This window comes from Geotrypetes seraphini, chromosome 2 (genome assembly GCF_902459505.1).
Source record: "Geotrypetes seraphini chromosome 2, aGeoSer1.1, whole genome shotgun sequence".
NCBI lineage: Eukaryota > Metazoa > Chordata > Amphibia > Gymnophiona > Dermophiidae > Geotrypetes > Geotrypetes seraphini.
The window spans coordinates 82,073,569-82,091,972 of record NC_047085.1 but is presented as its reverse complement, the minus strand read 5'-3'; the positions used below and the strand labels follow the sequence as shown (position 1 = coordinate 82,091,972).

At 43.4% G+C, this 18,404-nt stretch overlaps 1 protein-coding gene across 2 annotated transcripts in view; it reads left to right on the top strand.

The window, feature by feature from the left end:
• RIPK2 (receptor interacting serine/threonine kinase 2) overlaps positions 1-18,404 on the top strand; it is a 67,456-nt gene that overhangs the window by 33,527 nt on the left and 15,525 nt on the right. For both annotated transcript variants that reach the window (XM_033934543.1, XM_033934544.1), the window contains exons 5-9: positions 4,270-4,319; positions 7,101-7,262; positions 9,263-9,348; positions 12,602-12,697; positions 17,975-18,059. In XM_033934543.1, coding sequence (XP_033790434.1) covers positions 4,270-4,319; positions 7,101-7,262; positions 9,263-9,348; positions 12,602-12,697; positions 17,975-18,059 — 479 coding nt within the window. The remainder of the gene's footprint in view (positions 1-4,269; positions 4,320-7,100; positions 7,263-9,262; positions 9,349-12,601; positions 12,698-17,974; positions 18,060-18,404) is intronic.

Genomic DNA, 18,404 nt, shown 5'->3' with positions numbered 1-18,404 from the left:
GGGCCAGATTCTATAAATGGTGCTGTAAGTTAGGCAGCAGTAGGCGCTATAAGGCCGCCTAACTTAATTCCTTTAATTGGTTTTAATTGGCACAGTAATTGATGCACCATTAAAAACCGATTAAAAACTTGTTAAAAAAGCATGTGCCGATAGACGCTTTCAAATGTAGTCATTGTAATTGCCTCTAAGGGGGCATCTAACAGTACCTAAAATCAAAATAGGCGTGATTAGGGGAGGAGATGACAGGCGCAGTTAAACGAAATTCTGAAAAGAAGTTAGGTGTCTACAATAATGGCCTACATTGCAGACGCCTAAGTTTGTGGTAGGCACCGTGAGAGGTGATTCTTTAAACAGTGCCTAAGCATGATTGGCATTTGCCCAGCGTTTGAGGTCTTGAGCATTTTCTGTTTAGATGTTGCCAATTGCTAGATTTAATTTTATGTAATGTTGAAACAACTGTTTATATCCAAGAATTAAAAAGTAATATATTACTTTCACAGTATCTTAACATATTACTTTCATTAGACAAGTAACTAGTAGCTGTAATATATCACTTAATCCTTTCAGTAACTAGTAACTTTAATATATTATTTTTACCAATAACTTACCCAACTCTGGATACTGGACTAGATAGACCATCGCTCTGATCCAGTATGGCTATTCTTATGTTTTTATGGTATTAATTGACAGTCATTAGGCGTCACTCGCGGATCTGCACAATTTTAAAGGGGTGCTGTAAGTTAGGCAGCAGTAGGCGCTAAAAGGCCGCCTAACTTAATTCCTTTAATTGGTTTTAATTAGCACAGTAATTGATGCACCATTAAAAAAACGATTAAAAACTTGTTAAAAAAGCATGGAATGACCTTACTATCCTGCTGCGGAACCTGAGCTCCCTCCATTTATTCCACAAGCAACAAAAAACCTGGCTCTTCTCTAACATGTAATTTCTTTTCCCTTACTTTTCCACTCGATTTATAAACTTATGTAAACCTTTCCCTACCCTTTCTCATTTTAAGTTCTTGTAAACCGTGCCGAGCTCTACTTCCGTGGGGATGATGCGGTATATAAACTTAAGGTTTAGTTTAGTTTAGATATGGCCATGTTGGAGCAGACTTTGGTCTGGTGCTGGTCACCTTTGAGATACGGCCCGAGCCATAAGTTTCCGTTTACTCACCAAGGGCTCATATTGATGTCCATTATTTAAATAATTTTTTCTATTTAGGTTATACTTTCCCAGGTCAGACTCCTTTTCCGAGGGATTAAGTGTGTTAGATCTTGGACTCTATTGGCTATTGTCCAAAAGAGTTACCGTATTTTCACGCATATAACGCGCGCGTTATACGCGTTTTTACCTACTGCGCATACCCCTCGCGCGCTATATGCGTGAGCGCGGTATACCAAAGTTTTAAAACATAGTTCCCACCCCGCCCGACGCCCGATTCACCCCCCCAGCAGGACCGCTCGCACCCCCACCCCGAACGACCGCTCGCACGCGCTCCCATCCGCACCCGCATCCACGATCGGAGCAAGAGGGAGCCCAAGCCCTCTTGCCCGGCCGACTCCCCGACGTCCGATACATCCCCCCCCCCCGGCAGGACCACTCGCACCCCCACCCCGAACGACCGCCGACTTCCCGACAATATCGGGCCAGAAGGGAGCCCAAACCCTCCTGGCCACGGCGACCCCCTAACCCCACCCCGCACTACATTACAGGCAGGAGGGATCCCAGGCCCTCCTGCCCTCGACGCAAACCCCCCTCCCCCCCAAGAACCTCCGACCGCCCCCCAGCCGACCCGCGATCCCCCTGGCGACCCCCACGACCCCCCCACCCCCCTTCCCCGTACCTTTAGTAGTTGGCCGGACAGACGGGAGCCAAACCCGCCTGTCCGGCAGGCAGCCAACGAAGGAATGAGGCCGGATTGGCCCATCCATCCTAAAGCTCCGCCTACTGGTGGGGCCTAAGGCGCGTGGGCCAATCAGAATAGGCCCTGGAGCCTTAGGTCCCACCTGGGGGCGCGGCCTGAGGCACATGGGCCCAACCCGACCATGTGCCTCAGGCCGCGCCCCCAGGTGGGACCTAAGGCTCCAGGGCCTATTCTGATTGGCCCACGCGCCTTAGGTCCCACCAGTAGGCGGAGCTTTAGGATGGATGGGCCAATCCGGCCTCATTCCTTCGTTGGCTGCCTGCCGGACAGGCGGGTTTGGCTCCCGTCTGTCCGGCCAACTACTAAAGGTACGGGGAAGGGGGGTGGGGGGGTCGTGGGGGTCGCCAGGGGGATCGCGGGTCGGCTGGGGGGCGGTCGGAGGTTCTTGGGGGGGAGGGGGGTTTGCGTCGAGGGCAGGAGGGCCTGGGATCCCTCCTGCCCGTAATGTAGTGCGGGGTGGGGTTAGGGGGTCGCCGTGGCCAGGAGGGTTTGGGCTCCCTTCTGGCCCAACTACCAAAGGTACGGGGAAGGGGGGTGGGGGGGGTCGTGGGGGTCGCCAGGGGGATCGCGGGTCGGCTGGGGGGCGGTCGGAGGTTCTTGGGGGGGAGGGGGGTTTGCGTCGAGGGCAGGAGGGCCTGGGATCCCTCCTGCCCGTAATGTAGTGCGGGGTGGGGTTAGGGGGTCGCCGTGGCCAGGAGGATTTGGGCTCCCTCCTGGCCCGATATTGTTGGGGAGTCGGCGGTCCTTCGGGGGGGGGGGGAGGGGGCATCAGGCTTTCAGGATGGGGACAGACCTTCAAGGGGGGACAGTGCACGGAAGTCAGGGGGGGTGAACGGAGAGTCGGGACAGCGCACGGAAAGTCAGGGCAGGCGAAAGGAGCGTCGGGCAGCATGCGCGGTATACCCGTGAGCGCGGTATATCAAAGTTTTTGTGCAAATCATCGTGATTTCTGCGCGCTATATCCGTGTGCGCGTTTTATACGGGTGCGTGTTATTTGCGTGAAAATACGGTATATTTCTGTGCAGCATGTCTTTTAACATGTCCAACATTATAATGCTAAATCAAACATATAAAACCACCAAAAGACCAAAATGACACACTGAAGGTAATTTCTTAAAAGTGAACAAGCCTCAGATGAAGGAGCTTTACCCATTTCGGGTTTTATCAAAGAGATAAACAAATCTGTTCTCTTACTCCTGATTGCATCACTGGCTTGAACCCATCCTCCCTACCTTTAACTCAAATTTTATTTTTATTCCTTAATCCTTTATTAATCTATAGTAAAATTCATCAAAAATAAGTCTCTTAGTTCATTATTTGTAAACTCATGCTAGACTAAACTACTTAAATACTTAATACTTTTAAAAAAAAACCCTATTAGTTCATTTCAGAACACAGAACCGGCAGTTTAAAAATTATCCTTATCTTGGAGAAGTGCACTGGTGCTTTAAAGTGCTGCATTGAAAAGTGCCTTTAAGGCAAGGGTGTCAAAGTCCCTCCAGTCGGGTTTTCAGGATTTCCCCAATGAATATGCTTGAGATCTATTTGCATGCAGTGCTTTCATGGTATGCTAATAGATCTCAGGCATATTTATTGGGGAAATCCTGAAAACCCGACTGCATTGCGGCCCTCAAGGAGGGACTTTGACACCCCAGCTTTAAGGCATGAATTATTACGTGTTAAAGGGTAAAGGGGATGGGACTTGATATACTGCTTTTTCTGTGTGGTTACAATTTTGTACCTGGGGCAGTGAAGTGTTAGTGACTTGCCCAGAGTGACAGGAAGCTGCAGTGGGAATTGAACTCACAATCTCATAGTGCTGAGGCAGTGACTCTAACCACTAGGCCACTCCATGCTTGTGTGGTAGCAGTTAATGGGTGCTAATTTGTGTATTAGGTGCATGACGCACTTTAATAAATATATGTAGTCATTCCGAAGTAAGTTTAATTGCAGTACAGAGAGGGGGAAAGAGGTTAATACATAGTGTATTGTCTGCATCCCTCAAAGAAGATGAATTTGATTGTAAATATATTTTTTAATCTTAGCAAACGTAGAGCACACTAAGGGCTCCTTTTACAAAGGTGCGCCAGCGTTTTTAGCGCACGCACCGGATTAGCGCGCGCTACCCGAAAAACTACCGCCTGCTCAAGAGGAGACGGTAGCAGCTACCGCGCGTGCTATTCCGCGCGTTAAGGCCCTAACGCACCTTTGTAAAAGGAGCCCTAAAAGTGAATCTAGTCAGTTTGGGATTATGTTCCAGTCACCTCGGTTCTGCCCATATGTGTTAACGTATTGAAATCTTGCTTGTATAATGATGGTTTGTTTGTTTTTTCCTTTCATACAGCTACGCTATCATTACGTGGGAAGTGCTGTCAAGAAAACAGCCCTTTGAAGGTGAGCAGTTCTCTTCCACCTGGCTTTCTGATACACCTCTCTTTTGATGAAGGTTACTTAAATCTTTGATATGTGTTGGGTGTGTTCACAAATAATATTCTTTGTAAAACAGTAGAGCTGAGACACCTGCTTAACTATTTGCTTACTTTATACTCGTGCGTAACAGTTGAATTTCCTCATGTGTGCTGTTACATAATAGGTGATTTAACCATCCAAGCGATGTTTCTAGTCAGTTAAATAATTTTGAATATTGACCTGAATGGTTTTATTTTAGAAAATTAGGAATGAATATAAATAAAATACAATAGAACATAAAGGGAAATTAGACCTCAGAAGGCAACCAGCGAGAAAGCAATACGAGAACCAGCAAGTTAATAGTTTGAAACATTCAAGATACTGAAGGGAATAGACTTAGTAGGTAAAGACAGGTTGTTCACCCTCTCCAAGGTAGAGAGAACGAGAGGGCACTCTCTAAAGTTAAAAGGGGATAGATTCCGTACAAACATAATGAAGTTCTTCTTCATTCAGAGAGTGGTAGAAAACTGGAACGCTCTTCCAGAGTCTGACATAGGGGAAAACACTCTCCAGGGATTCAAGACAAAGTTAGACAAGTTCCTGCTGAACCAGAATGTACGCAGGTAGAGCTAGTCTGTTAGGGCGCTGGTCTTTGACCAGAGGGCCGCCGCGTGAGCGGACTGCCGGGCACGATGGACCACTGGTCTGACCCAGCAGCGGCAATTCTTATGTTCTTATGACTAATCTTGATGCTAGTTTTAAATCAGGGGTGTCCAACTTTTTAGCTTCCCTGGGCCGCATTGGCTGAAAAAAAAATTTTCTGGGGCCGCGCAAACGTTGCAGCAAGACAGAGGAGGGATCTGGCAAGACAGTAAACACCCGGCGGCAGCAGAGGAAAACACTGCATCGCCCGGGGTCACACAAAATACTTCACGGGGCCGCATGCGTCCCTCAGGCCACAGGTTGGACACCCCTGTTTTAAATCTTTACCATACTCAGATTATGAGCCATATAACAGTAGATTCAGGACTAACCAGTCATTTTCAGCAGCACTTAACTGGTTAGTGCCAGTGAACATGCCCAATTAGGTTGATTCTATAAAAAGTGCTTACAGTTAAGTGTGTAGATCGGCACACCTAGCCGATCTAGGCACATAACTTAATATTTTAATTAGTTCAGTCGGCACAGTTAATTGAACAGCGCTATTAAAAAATACTGTGTAAGGGATCTGTTCATATAGTTAACACCCATATATTTTGATGTCCATGCTAGAAATGGGCTTAGCACGCGAGAAAGCAACGCATAAGGACAAGCTAAGCCAAATGTTTTAACTATCGACCCAATTATCTGAAACATGTGTGCAATATTTCTGCTTCAGTGAAAAATCATTGAAATCAAGTTCATTAAAATGTCGGTAAATTCTAATCAAATGGAACTACATTATACTTTCAGAATGCACTATTCCTCTTGATTATGGTTTTGTTAGATTAAATAAAAAAATGGAGAAAAGACCTCAGTATCTAATAAGGGTGCAAAAAATCACTGCCCAAATAGACAAGCCATTTTCAAAATCCCAACTTTGAGACAGGCAGACACATCCTTGGTCAAAAACTCAAAGATAAGTGGAAAAATATTACTAAATATCATTAATTTCTGTAGTATATCACAATAACATCACCTTTATCTTTGAAAATGTAGTGTTCATAATAGTTTTACAATAGGAGGTGAAGCTGGTTAACTTATGCTCAATTCCCTGATGAAGCTTGGTTGCGAAACAGGGAGCCCTCTTGGAGATTGTAGAGATATACTGCAAGCGGTGAGGAGATTTTAGCTCCTGTGCTTTTGGCTCATGCTCCATTGTGCGGGGATTTTCCTACTTCTACATTCCAGTGCTACTATGAAGACTACTATGAAAACTACGTTTTCAAAGATAAGTGTGATGTTATTGTGATATACTAGAGAAGTTAATGATATTTAGTAATATTTTTCCACTTATCTTGGAGTTTTTGACCAACGATGTGTCTGCCTGCTCAAAGTTGGGATTTTGGGCTTGTCTATTTGGGCAGTGATTTTTTGCACTCTTATTAGACACTGAGGTCTTTTCTCCATTTTTTTGATGTATGAATGTCTAGTGCTGGGTAGATATCTGCATGTAGTTTAGGTGTATACCGTTTTTTGGACATCCTTTCTTGTTTGGGAGTTTTTTGTTAGATTAAAACCATTAGCCAGTTAACTTGAGATCATATAAAACTTATAGGGAATCTGTTGAAGAAAATAATTCTTACAGTGTTCATTACACAATAGGTGAAGTCCCTGATTGCCCAGCAAGGAGGCACGCCCCTGCTAAGTGAGATTTATGGAGTCGGGAAAGAGGGGACCTCCCTATTTTCAAATTCTTCAGGGAGGTGGAGTCAATCCAGGGGCATGTATTTTCAAAGGATTTGGGGTGAAGTATATCCAGTAGGGGGTGCTCTAATTTAAACTGTTCAAGAAGATTGGAGGGGAGGTGACTTTTCACTCTTAACTGGCCCCTTTAAGGTGATCTTTAGTAGTAGTCTTGTGGAACTAACACAGGGGTTTCAGATTAACAAAGCTTGGGTTTAATTTGGGTCTGGAATTTCTCCAGCACACACAGAATTCCACCTGTAAGCAAATTCTGTCTCTTTCACTGCCCTTGTTAAAACGGCTGACAATAACATTTTAGAGCTAATATTCGATCTCTGTTGGAAATATAATGTATTGTGTGTCTGATGCTTGTTTTGATAGGAGCTGTAAATCCTATGCAGATTATGTTCAGTGTATCAGGTGGGAAACGGCCAGATACAAGTAAAGAAAGTCTACCACTCAGCATTCCTCAGCGGGAGAAAATAATTCCGCTAATGACAAGTGCATGGGCACAAAATCCAGATGAGAGACCGTCTTTCTTAAGTAAGTTCAGCTTTTTCATGGTTGCATTTCTTCAGTGCACTGGCAAAATTTGTGTGTGTTAAGGGCTAATTTTATAAGCGAACAGAGAAAAAGAATTTGCCATACTGAGAAAGATTAATGGTCCATCTAGCCTAGTATCCTCCTTCCAAAAATGGCAAATCCAGGAAACAAATACCTGGCAGAATCCCAAAGAGTAGCAAGATTCCATGCTACTAGTCATAATGATACTTAGGGCTCCTTTTACTAAGGTGCGCTAGCGTTTTTAGCGCACGCAGGAAATTATTGCGTGCTATGCTTCTAGAACTAATGACAGCTCAATGCTGGCGTTAAGGTCTAGCGTGCGCGGCAATGTAGCACGCACCATTCCATGCAGCTTAGTTAAAGGAGCCCTTCCTTCTCGTGTCTGTTTTAATAGCAGAATGTGAACTCCTCCAGGAACTTTTTCAAACATTACAAAGCTTTTTATATTCCGTCATAGCCCTTATGAGTTCAAGGCAGATTACAATAAAGCAGATGACCGGAAACAAATCAGGTTAGACAGGCAATATTGAAAGATCATAAAAACAATCAGTTCAAAAATTTCTTGAATAAAACTGTTTTTAAACCTTTTTAAAACTCAAATACACTAACTGCTTTTACCACATCCTCTAGCATCGAATTCCAGTGCTTAACTATTTACTGAGTGAAAAAATATTTTCTTCAATTTGTTTTAAAGGAGTCATACATAAGACTCTAAGGGGAAGATTCTCAAAACTTCGCAGCAGTAAATATAACAATTTGCAAAAGACAAGTCATTCTCAAAAACCTGCTCATGCAAATGAAGTTTGCAGAGGGTCGCTATATTTGCATGTGATGAGTCACTGCTGATAGCGATCGACACACGCGCAGAATTCACCTGCACATTAATTTGGGGGTCTTTTATTTTTTTTTTAAGATGGCAGGAGGAATGCACACCCCGTTGCCAGGATCCCCTGACACCCCTGGCAGGAGGGATGCCTATTCCCCCCTGCCGCCAGTGATTTCCCCCACCCCCAACAACACCCCTGGCATGAGGGTTGCCTATTCCCTCCTGCCGCCAGTGATGTACGCACCATTCTCTTCTGCCGCCTGTTTCTCTCCATTGCTGCAGATTTGCTAAAAAGTCTATTTACCATGCACTGTTGTTATGTTGCGCACCAATGTCTATATTGTATTAGTTAATTTAATTGCTAAAGTCTTTTCTGCAATGTGCAGTTCATTAACTGCACACTACAGCCCAAGGTAGCCTTCTGCATTGGCTCCTCAATGTTTCTCTGCTAAACACCAATAAGGAGTAAAAGAGCTAGTAAGGGTAGTCACTTAGGATGACATACAGACCAAAGAGAAGTACCTTTTAATTAAAAGCAGTTTGTTACAGTTCAAGCATATAAACAGTCCGTTCTCTTTGTTTGCGTGTTTCAGTTGTGCAATTTTGCGTATCCGCGGTTGCGTTCATTGTGACTGATATGCCCCATTCACATCGCTGTGTTTGTGTATTCACGGACCTGCTCTTGAAAAACAGCTTTCTTTGCTTTTTACTTTCACTTTCACTTTGCAGTCTGTCATTTGCTCCCAGATATGGCCCCCAAGCGTCCAAAGAATGAATTACATTCATCTCCTGGTATTTCTAAGTGCTGTCCCATGTAGGGGCCTAACCCTATTTTCCCAATAGAATCCGTTGTTCACTCTGCGGTTTTGAGGTGCAATATGTACTGCTGGAACCTAACCTCTATTTTCCCATTGACTTGGTGTTTCATTATTTTTGACTTTGCAGTTCACAAACATTTTCAGGAACCATGCTACACAAATAGCTGTTTGGGGAAAATGGGATAGAAAACAAATAACGAGAACGGACTGTAATGATAATGATGCATATCTGAAAAGGACTCAAAATGATTTCTGTCCACTTCTTTCTCCTATTGCTTGCTATTTCAGTTTCATCTTTACTACAGCTACATAATTGTGTTTGATTTTCTTTTTAGAATGCTTGGTAGAACTTGAACCAATCGTGAAAACATTTGATGAAATAGATATACTTGAAGCCATATTACAGCTGAAGAAAACAAAAGTACATATTTTCTCCTTATTCTCTTTCAAACTGACTAGAACAATTTGTCACAACACAATGCAGTTGCTACTGTAGGATGAGCAGATTGCCCTGGATATTATTAACTTGGATGAAATATGTTTCCTGAACAGCTGAGCCTGGGAGTACAGGGTCCTGTTGTGTCATCACAGTTTTATTTCAGTGGACTTAATGCAATCAAAATAATGTCAGGGAGAAAGCAAAGGGAAGGCACAGTATAGGTGATAGAGTGCTTTAAATCACTTGCCACCACCCCAGTCCTTGATAATTCAGTGGCAATAAAATGGACAGTGCCACGGAATATCGCCTCTGACCAGCCACATAAAAAGTGAGCAGGTTAGGGGTGGTTCAGAGTGTGGCATTAGGAAGTAGCCAAGGGTTATGTCGGTGCTGGCAGTATTCAGTGCTGGCACCTGTGCAGGTGAATTTTAGGGCAGCTCAAAAACTGTCCTTATTCTGGCCACTTAGCTATGCGGGTGCTGGCACTCTGTAACTTTTTTTTTATTTCATTACCGCAATTTTCTTTCCGGCTCCCACCTTCTCTCTCCCCTCCCCCCCAAGTCCAGCATGAAAATGCCTTACCGCTATTCCCCAGGATGTTGTCCCCCACCACCCTAGCAGTTGTATGTAGGACCCCCCCCCCCCCCCACACACACACACACCCATTGGTTTAGTGGGGCATTGGGGGCAGGAATGAAGCCCCCCCACTCCTGCTGCATACAACAGACTGGAGAAACAGTCCATATACACATATAGAACAATTATCCACTAGAGGTTATTAAATGCAGCACAATAAACATATTCTTTGTTTCGATATAAACTCCTGCCTCATGAATCACAACATCTGAAAACAAGAATGGTAGCAAATGGTGGCAACTTATGATGATGTATTTCTGTACTTTTAAACAGAAATAAACCCACTTGAGAAACAATGCATAATATAACAATACAAAAAGTTCCTTCCAATCAGATAAGGCTATACTGTAGATTTGCACTTTAACAGTGAGGAAACAGAATCTCAAAACCTCATTTATCACCTAAACCAGTGTGTCTCAAACTTTTTCCAGCCGGGGCACACTAAAGGTAGTGGCCACGGCTCGAGGCATCCAGAAGTGCGCGGATGTCGCTGTGATGACATCACGCACATGCATGACATCATCACGCTAACATCCACGCATGCGCAGAGGCCCTCCAGACAGGCCCTGAAAGGCCAGTATGGCGTGCCAGCAGGGAAGTCTAACTAATATCAATTGAGTATCCCCAACCACAGACCTCTCAAACTCCACCCTAGACCCACCTAAGATCCCACCCCCTTTACTAATTGTAATGTAATTTTTTTTCCATTCATTTTTCATTTACACACAATATACACAGCAGATATAAATTCTCAAAACCTTCAAATCACATGTATTTTATAAAATATATGAGTACACACATAGAGTACATACAAAAAAAAACCAAGTTTGTCTCATAGATGCAGACATTGTACATCTCATCCTCCAAGACCAAATTAGTGGCCATTGAGACGCAGTAATTTGATGCTTTATCTCAATGCTCCAAATGTCACGCAGTCCAGTTTTTGCTTTCTTATTCATAAATCCAGAAATTAATTTATACCACTGAGCAGCCTGGTGACCCAGGAAATCCACCTGGAAGCATAAGACTGATTAGTTATATTTTTCCATTCAGGGAACCCCTCCTGAATTGCCTGCTTCAACTTCAACCATCTATAACTTTGTGATTTATTAAGACCAAATTTGTGTTGCAGTTGCGAAAAATCAAGCAGCTTACCATCTATTATAACATCATCCAAAGTTCGTATACCCGCCTTCATCCAATGCTTCCAGATGACCTTAAACCCGCCAATTTGAATAATTTAACACCTATCCAAGTCTTTAAATCCACGTGTCAGATCCTATGGCTGAACTCCAAGATTCAAAATGTTGCTTTTATAAAATAGACTTGAGGTATACATCTTTTTGGACTTTTCATATAGGTACTCTGGTATAAGAACATAAGCAGTGCCTCTGCTGGGTCAGACCAGGGGTCCATCATGCCCAGCAGTCCGCTCACGCGGCAGCCCATCAGGTCCAGACCTGTTACGTAACCCTCTATCTATATCCTTCTATCCCCTTTTCCTTCAGAAAGCAGAAAGTTGTCCAATCCCTTTTTGAACTCCAATAACGTATCCTGTCCTATCACACTTCCATAATGTACTTTTTTGTGAAATATATCACATGCACATGGTGTCTTGCACCCACTTTCTCTTTAACTAGAATTTTACTGAATGTGCGATTTTTGAAAATAGATTCATGCTTGAACCTTCTTTCTTTAAGCACACCCCAATAAATGTCTTCTCTCTGAAGTTTGAAGTGCACATTGTGAAACAATGCAAACTTTTAGCTACGTTAAGGGAAGGCAGTAGACAGTTTATAAAAGGGTAAAACATTTTCAAAATTGTCCTCATTAAGCATTGATTTAGATCAGTGATTTCAAACTCAAACCCTTTGCAGGGCCACATTTTGGATTCATAAGTACTTGGAGGGCCTCAGAAAAAATAGTTAATGTCTTATTAAAGAAATGGCAATTTTGCATGAGGTAAAACTCTTTATAGTTTATAAATCTTTCCTTTTGGCTTTCAAATAATAACATTGTAATTTATAGCTAAAGAGACATATGATGAAGAAACTGTTTTATTTTACTTTTGTGATTATGATTAACGTCCTCAGACTGGCGGGCCGCAGTCAGGTTTTCAGGATATCCACACTGAATATGCATAAACTTGATTTGCATACAATGCCTTCATTATATTCCAGGACCGAGTTGAGAAACACTGGTGTAAGGGGTTCTAGCAGTTTCCAGTGAACTCAAAACTCATTTCTGCAAAGGGTGAACCAGGCTTGTTAAAATAAAGTTGCACTCTACTTTTTATGTTGTAATGGAATTGGTAAATATCACAAAATGCTAGGGGTAACAGCTATTTATTGAGGTCTTTTATATAGTTAATGAGTGGATTTGATAACGAGGGTTGCAATTAGATGATTATTATATTTGGGGTGTGATGGTATAATTAGCATAATAATAATTGTTGTTGTGCAGTGAGTTGTTTTTGTTTGTAACTTGTTATAATGAGCTGTTTTTAGAATTATAAACCACTTGTAGCTCTTTGGTTTTTAGCGTTATATTAAATATTCAAATCAAATATTATAAATAAATATCTTTGTCTGTTTTCTAGTTAAGGAAAGATCCAAACTTTAATCTGTGCTCCCCATGTAACATACCTGAGGTTGAAGTAGAACCTCTAAATATCCCATGTCAAGGTCCACAAGAGGTAAGTCAAAAATGCATCTACACTTCTCCCTCCGTATTCGCAGCGGAAACATTCCAGCTATAGCCGCGAATAACTATTGTATATGTTATTCGCGGTTTTTTGTAAAAGATAGCGGTTTTGTTTTTAAACCCGCGAATAACATATGCAATAGTTATTTGCGGTTTTGTGAAAGGACTACTACTAAATACTATTAATATTCACAATGTTGGTGGAATAACGATACAGTACTGTATTATTGAATACTGTAACAATATTTATTGAACAATACAAGTAATAATCTCAGGGTAAACAAAAAAGTTCAATACCGTACAGTACAGCTTTCTCAACAAGGAAAAAAAGATGTGAACCAGCGATTTTCAGGGTGAAAGTTTTGAAACTTCGGTTTTGTAGGATAAAGCATGGAAGCAGAGTGAATGTTGGTAAACACTAAGGGGCTCATAATCGAAAGAAAAAAACGTCCAAATACCAGCCTAAGTCGGCACTTGGACGAACAATTCTCAAAAACGTCCAAGTGCCGATAATAAAACCGGGTTTTGGACGTATTTCTAAACGACCTAGACCTTCATAGTGCCACTCAACGTCCAAAGCTAAACAGGGCGTTTTGGGAGGTGTGTCGAGGGCGGGAATTGGGCGGGACGTGGGCCGGCTTAGACTTAGTCGTACAGCATGTGTAACCGAAAGTTTAACAACAGAGCCTAGACAGAACTTGGACGTTGTGACTTAGACCTAAACTCACCAGATAAGCACCAGATAAGCACTAAAAACACATAACACAGACCCCCCACACATTACCCCAGTGATCACCAACCCCCCCCCCCCATAAAACTTTTATTCACAACTTTAAATTTCAGCCTCCAGACCATCATCACCTGGCCGCCTGGCATAAGAAAGCCTAGTCGTCCAGCACTGAGGCAGCTTAAGTCATCTTGGGGGTGGGTTAGGGACCCATAGAGAGGAGGACTCATGCCCATAAGCCCCTGTAATAACTGCATTTATAGTTAAACATGTGCACTCCCTTATACACCCCCCAAAACCCTTTTTTATTGGCATATAAGTGGCTCCTGCAGCCATAAGGGCTATTGGGGTGGTAGATAAGTGGGTCTAGGGGATTCTGGAGGTGGTTTGGGGGGCTCAACGTCACCTATAAGGGAGCTGTAGTGAGGAGAAGCCATGGCACCCTTTTTGTGAAGTTCACAGCACTGCCCTATAAGGTACCCCACTATTTAGGTGCCATGTCTGGGTGTGCAGTCCATCACTTTGCAGACCCCTCCCACGTCCAACAGGGCTTGTTCTAGGCGTTTTGGACTTGGACGGAAAGTTGGACGGAAATGTGGTATAAAGATGGACGATTTAGCGGCTTGGATGATCAGATCAGCAGGACGTATAATTAGACAATTTTTGAAAGTAAAAAAAGTTGGATGTATCTTTCGAAAATGTGTCTTAGGCTCTTTTTAACTTTGGATTACTTGCGAGATGGACGTACACAGACTTAGACGTCCCTTTCGATTATTCCCCTCTAAACCTTTTTTACAGTACAGCAAAAGTAAAGGAACTTTAATCTTTATGTAATTTTGGGGGGCAGAGTCACCCCAAAGAAAAATCACGAATATGTGAAACCACAAGTGCCGAAACCGCAAATACGGAGGGAGAAGTGTAATGCATAGTTGGAAATTAAATGCATGTTATAATCTCCGATAAACTATTTCAAGCTAACAAATATTATTTTAGCTTTATTATGGTTCACATGTTTTAGCAGGTATCAATGTTGTTGGGGGTTACCAACTGCCCAAAGTTTTCTGAACTGTACTGTAATTGGGGTCTAGAAGTCAAAAAGGTGATCAGAAATGTCCAGAAAGTTACCCTGCACCATTGCAAACTGTGCAGAGCCAGGGCTGGTTCAAAGGCATAAGGCGCCGTGAACCAACTTCAGTTGTGGTGCTCCCCCTGGCAGCGCTCCCTCCCCCAAAGCTTAAGCTTTCTCCTTCTCCCTCAAGCCCCTAATCCAGCATTGCTCCCTCTCCTCTCTGCATCCCTCCTCCTCCCCCCACAGCACTCTAAACATTACCTTGCTTGCCAGTCCTGCTGACAGGAAATTGCAAGCGGAACATGGCAGAGGGAAGACCCAGTGCTGGCCGAAAGCAGTTTGCTGTGCATGCTGCTGCTACTGACAAGCAAGGTAATGTTTAGAGGGCTGTGGAGGAGGAGGAGGGAGGGAGAGAAGAGAGGGAACAATGCAGAAATAGGAGATGGAGAGAGAAGGGGAGAAATGTTGGACCAAGAGAGAAGGGGGAGAAAGCTTTAGACCAGGTGAAGCACTGACAATGAGCTCAGTGGCCAGGAACTTCAGCACCCTATATCTCCAGTACCTTGGTCCAGAGCCTCATCTGGTCCAGTGATTGAACTGGGCAGTTCAGATGCTTGAAAGGACACTGGGCCAAGGAAGCACTTCAGCTTCCTGTACTGCTGCTTTCAATTCCTCTGGAGAAAACAGAAACAACAGTACAGCAGGAGCAAGATGGCATCATAGAGAGTAGACATGTGTACAGCACTCTTACTCTCTCCTTTTTACCTGCTAGCAAATGCCTAAGAAAAGACCGAGGAAACTATCAGGTCAGCCTTACATTGCTAGCTGTCAGCATTTTCTGTTGGCCTAACCAATGTCAGCAAAGGCCTATGGGAGATTATATCAAACAGATCTGATCTTGGGGCATGTCAGTGCAGATAGACCATTCATCTTTAGAATTCCCTAAATGACTTCTAAATTATCAGTGCTTAAGAGTAACAAGAGACCTTTGGCACAATCCAGAGGTTTAATAGATGTGCTAAGGTCCAGTGCTTAAGGTAGAGAATGGCCCAGCTGCATGTTCTGGCACAGATAGGGCTAGATGCACTAAAGTCACAGCTTTAGCAAAGATCACTGTTACCAACCCAATGCACAAAATGGCCCACCTTGTGTTTTTCCCCTCGATCGCCCATTTTCCAATCTGGCCATGCAAATTAGCAAAAACCCCATGCAAAATAGCCAAGAGAATGATGCACTAACATTACTTGGCTATTCCAAATGGGGTTTTAGTGATCATAAAAACCGACTGGGATGTGTTACCAACAGGTCTACCTGGGTTTTTTTCCTTTTCTTTTTTTTTTCACACATGCAAAATATCTAGCCCATTTTTTAAAAATTGAAATAAAGTCTCCCACCACCGTTGATGGCCCTCCCCGATGACCCCTGACAAATGCAGCTACCCCATCCCCGAGCAAGGTGCCCCTGAGCCACTGTTGTCCCCTTCCCAACCCAAAACAAATGGCAGGAGGGATACCCACTCCCTCCTGCCATCCTGATGACACCCCCGTGGCAAAACTGCAGGAGAGATGCCGACTCCCTCTTGCCACAAAGGTCCCCTGTGCCAATCACCCCCCTCCCCCCATAAAAAAGGCAGGAGGGATGCCCATTCCCTCCTGTCAGAGGTTCTCCTCCTGCCCCTCAAACCCTCCCTCCTCATACTTTTTAAGTTGGGAGTAGGAGGGATGCTCAGTCCCTCCTTCTCTGAGGCCACCAAGTCTACAATGTCAGGCCTTGCTATCCCAGTTCATCATGTGCTGCATGAGGAGGGGCCTATGGCCCTATTTGGCTCAGGCCCCTCCCCTTGGGAGGGGTCTTAGGCATATGAGCCAATCAGGAACTTCCTTAGGCTCCTTCCTCTATATCCTTGATAAAAGGGGAGAAGCCTAAGGCCCTGATTGGCTTGACACACACAAGCAGTCTCTAAATCTATCTTGTATTTGTAAAAGCCTTATTCTATCTCTATAATAGAATATTTTTCTGTACTTTAGTACCAAGCAAATATATGATATATATTTCTTATAAGCATTGCATCTCTGTTATATTAAGCCTATTTCTACACAATATATTTTGTGCAACCATTCTTGGCTATCATTGTCATAATTTCACTTCCTGCTGAGGGTACTGAACCCAGGACCTCTGGCGGATTGTAGGGCCGCAACTTTACATTTTGGGGGCTTGTCTGCTGTACCCCTTTGCAAATCTTTACATAAACCTCTCCCTGGACTTTTGGGGAAGGGTAGTGCTCTTTCTTATACTCAGCAGAAGATTGAGGAGTTTGCTGAACACTTACCAGTTACTAGGGTAGGCCCATTTGAGACAAATCAGGGCACAGCAGAGCCTTCCTTGTTTCTGAGAAGCAGTTTATCGCTGACCCCTGAAGACAGATGGCCTCTGATTAACCCTGCTTTGCAGAAGGAGACACGTTTGGAAATGTGCTACCTATCCATATAGTAGCCACCAAGAATCCTATGCAAATTCTCATTAGTATTTAAATGAGATCTCCATGTAATGCAGAAAAGGGAATGTCTCTTCTTTTATGGAGCAAAATTTTCAAGCAGGTCTGGCCCTGTCGGTAGCTGTCCTGCATGTGTTGTATGAGGCAGACAACACAAGCACAACAGAAGCGTCCATTAAAAAATATTTGTTGAGGCTGGCTGGAAGAGCAGAGGCTGTTAGCTCAGCTGAGGCTGGCTTTTTTTTTAATGGGCGCACCTGTTCTCTATATGTTGTGCGCTCACACAACACACGCACAACAGCTGCACCCTTCTTTAAAAAAAAACAAAAAAAAAACTGATTGCGGCTCTGGAACCGGCAGAGGAAGCCGTGAATCAGCTGAAAGACATCCATTTTGTGCTGCTTTTGAGATGTTTTTCTCTTTTGAAAATGAGTGCCTTACTGGCCACTATCATTTGAAACATGGATCGGGGAGTTATACCTTACTAGCCTTACTGGTGAATGTATAACGTTTTTTGAAATAATGCTTGATGTCAAATTGTGTAATGTCAGAACAATACAGGCTTCACTACAAGTTAAGTAGAAGGAAAAAGCCTCAGAAAAGGGCCCTCCCACCAATCAGCTGCAGATAAGTTGAATAGTTTTTCATCTATCCTTTTTTGTTTTTCACAGCACAGAGCTTTTTCAACTTTGATGAAGGTTTTTTACCAATGAGGTGACCGCTCAACCACTTTTGTGGAGGTGGGAGGGCCCTTTTCTGAGGCTTTTTCCTTCTATTTAACTTGTTGTGGAGCCTGTGTTGTTCGGACATTACACAATTTGACATCATGCATTAATTTATGTGACAGTGTTACTATCTATCATCATTGATTTTTCACTGTATCTGAGTCATTTTGGTTAACTATTTATGTAAACCAGACTGTATTTATTTGTTCATTGAAATCAGCACTATTACCTTGATTTCTCTGGCAATCTTTTAGGAGAGTGGTGCAAGTTATATTCCAAACCCTGCACCAGAAATGGAAAATTCATGTCCTCCACCCCAGGATAACATCCCATTGCAAGGTATGTAAAATATCCGATTTAATAATCTCTTCTTTTTTTGTGATCTTTTTTCCACCCATTTTCTCTTCATGCAGAGTTCTGTAGTCTAGATAGGTCGTTTTAAAAGGGTTGGGCACCATTTGCACACTAAGGTCTGGATCCTTGAGCCGGCGCCAATATCGGCAACCGCATTAAAAGCGGCTGCCGATCGCGTGTCAGTCATGCATTGACACCAGTTTTGAAATCACGCCGACACGAAAGATAGGTGCCCAGATATGCAGGCCAGGGTTTTCTGGGCCTACATTTCTGGCGCCTATCTGTGCATGAATCGTGCCTATGTAAGAGCTTTAATCTGCCTAATGCCAC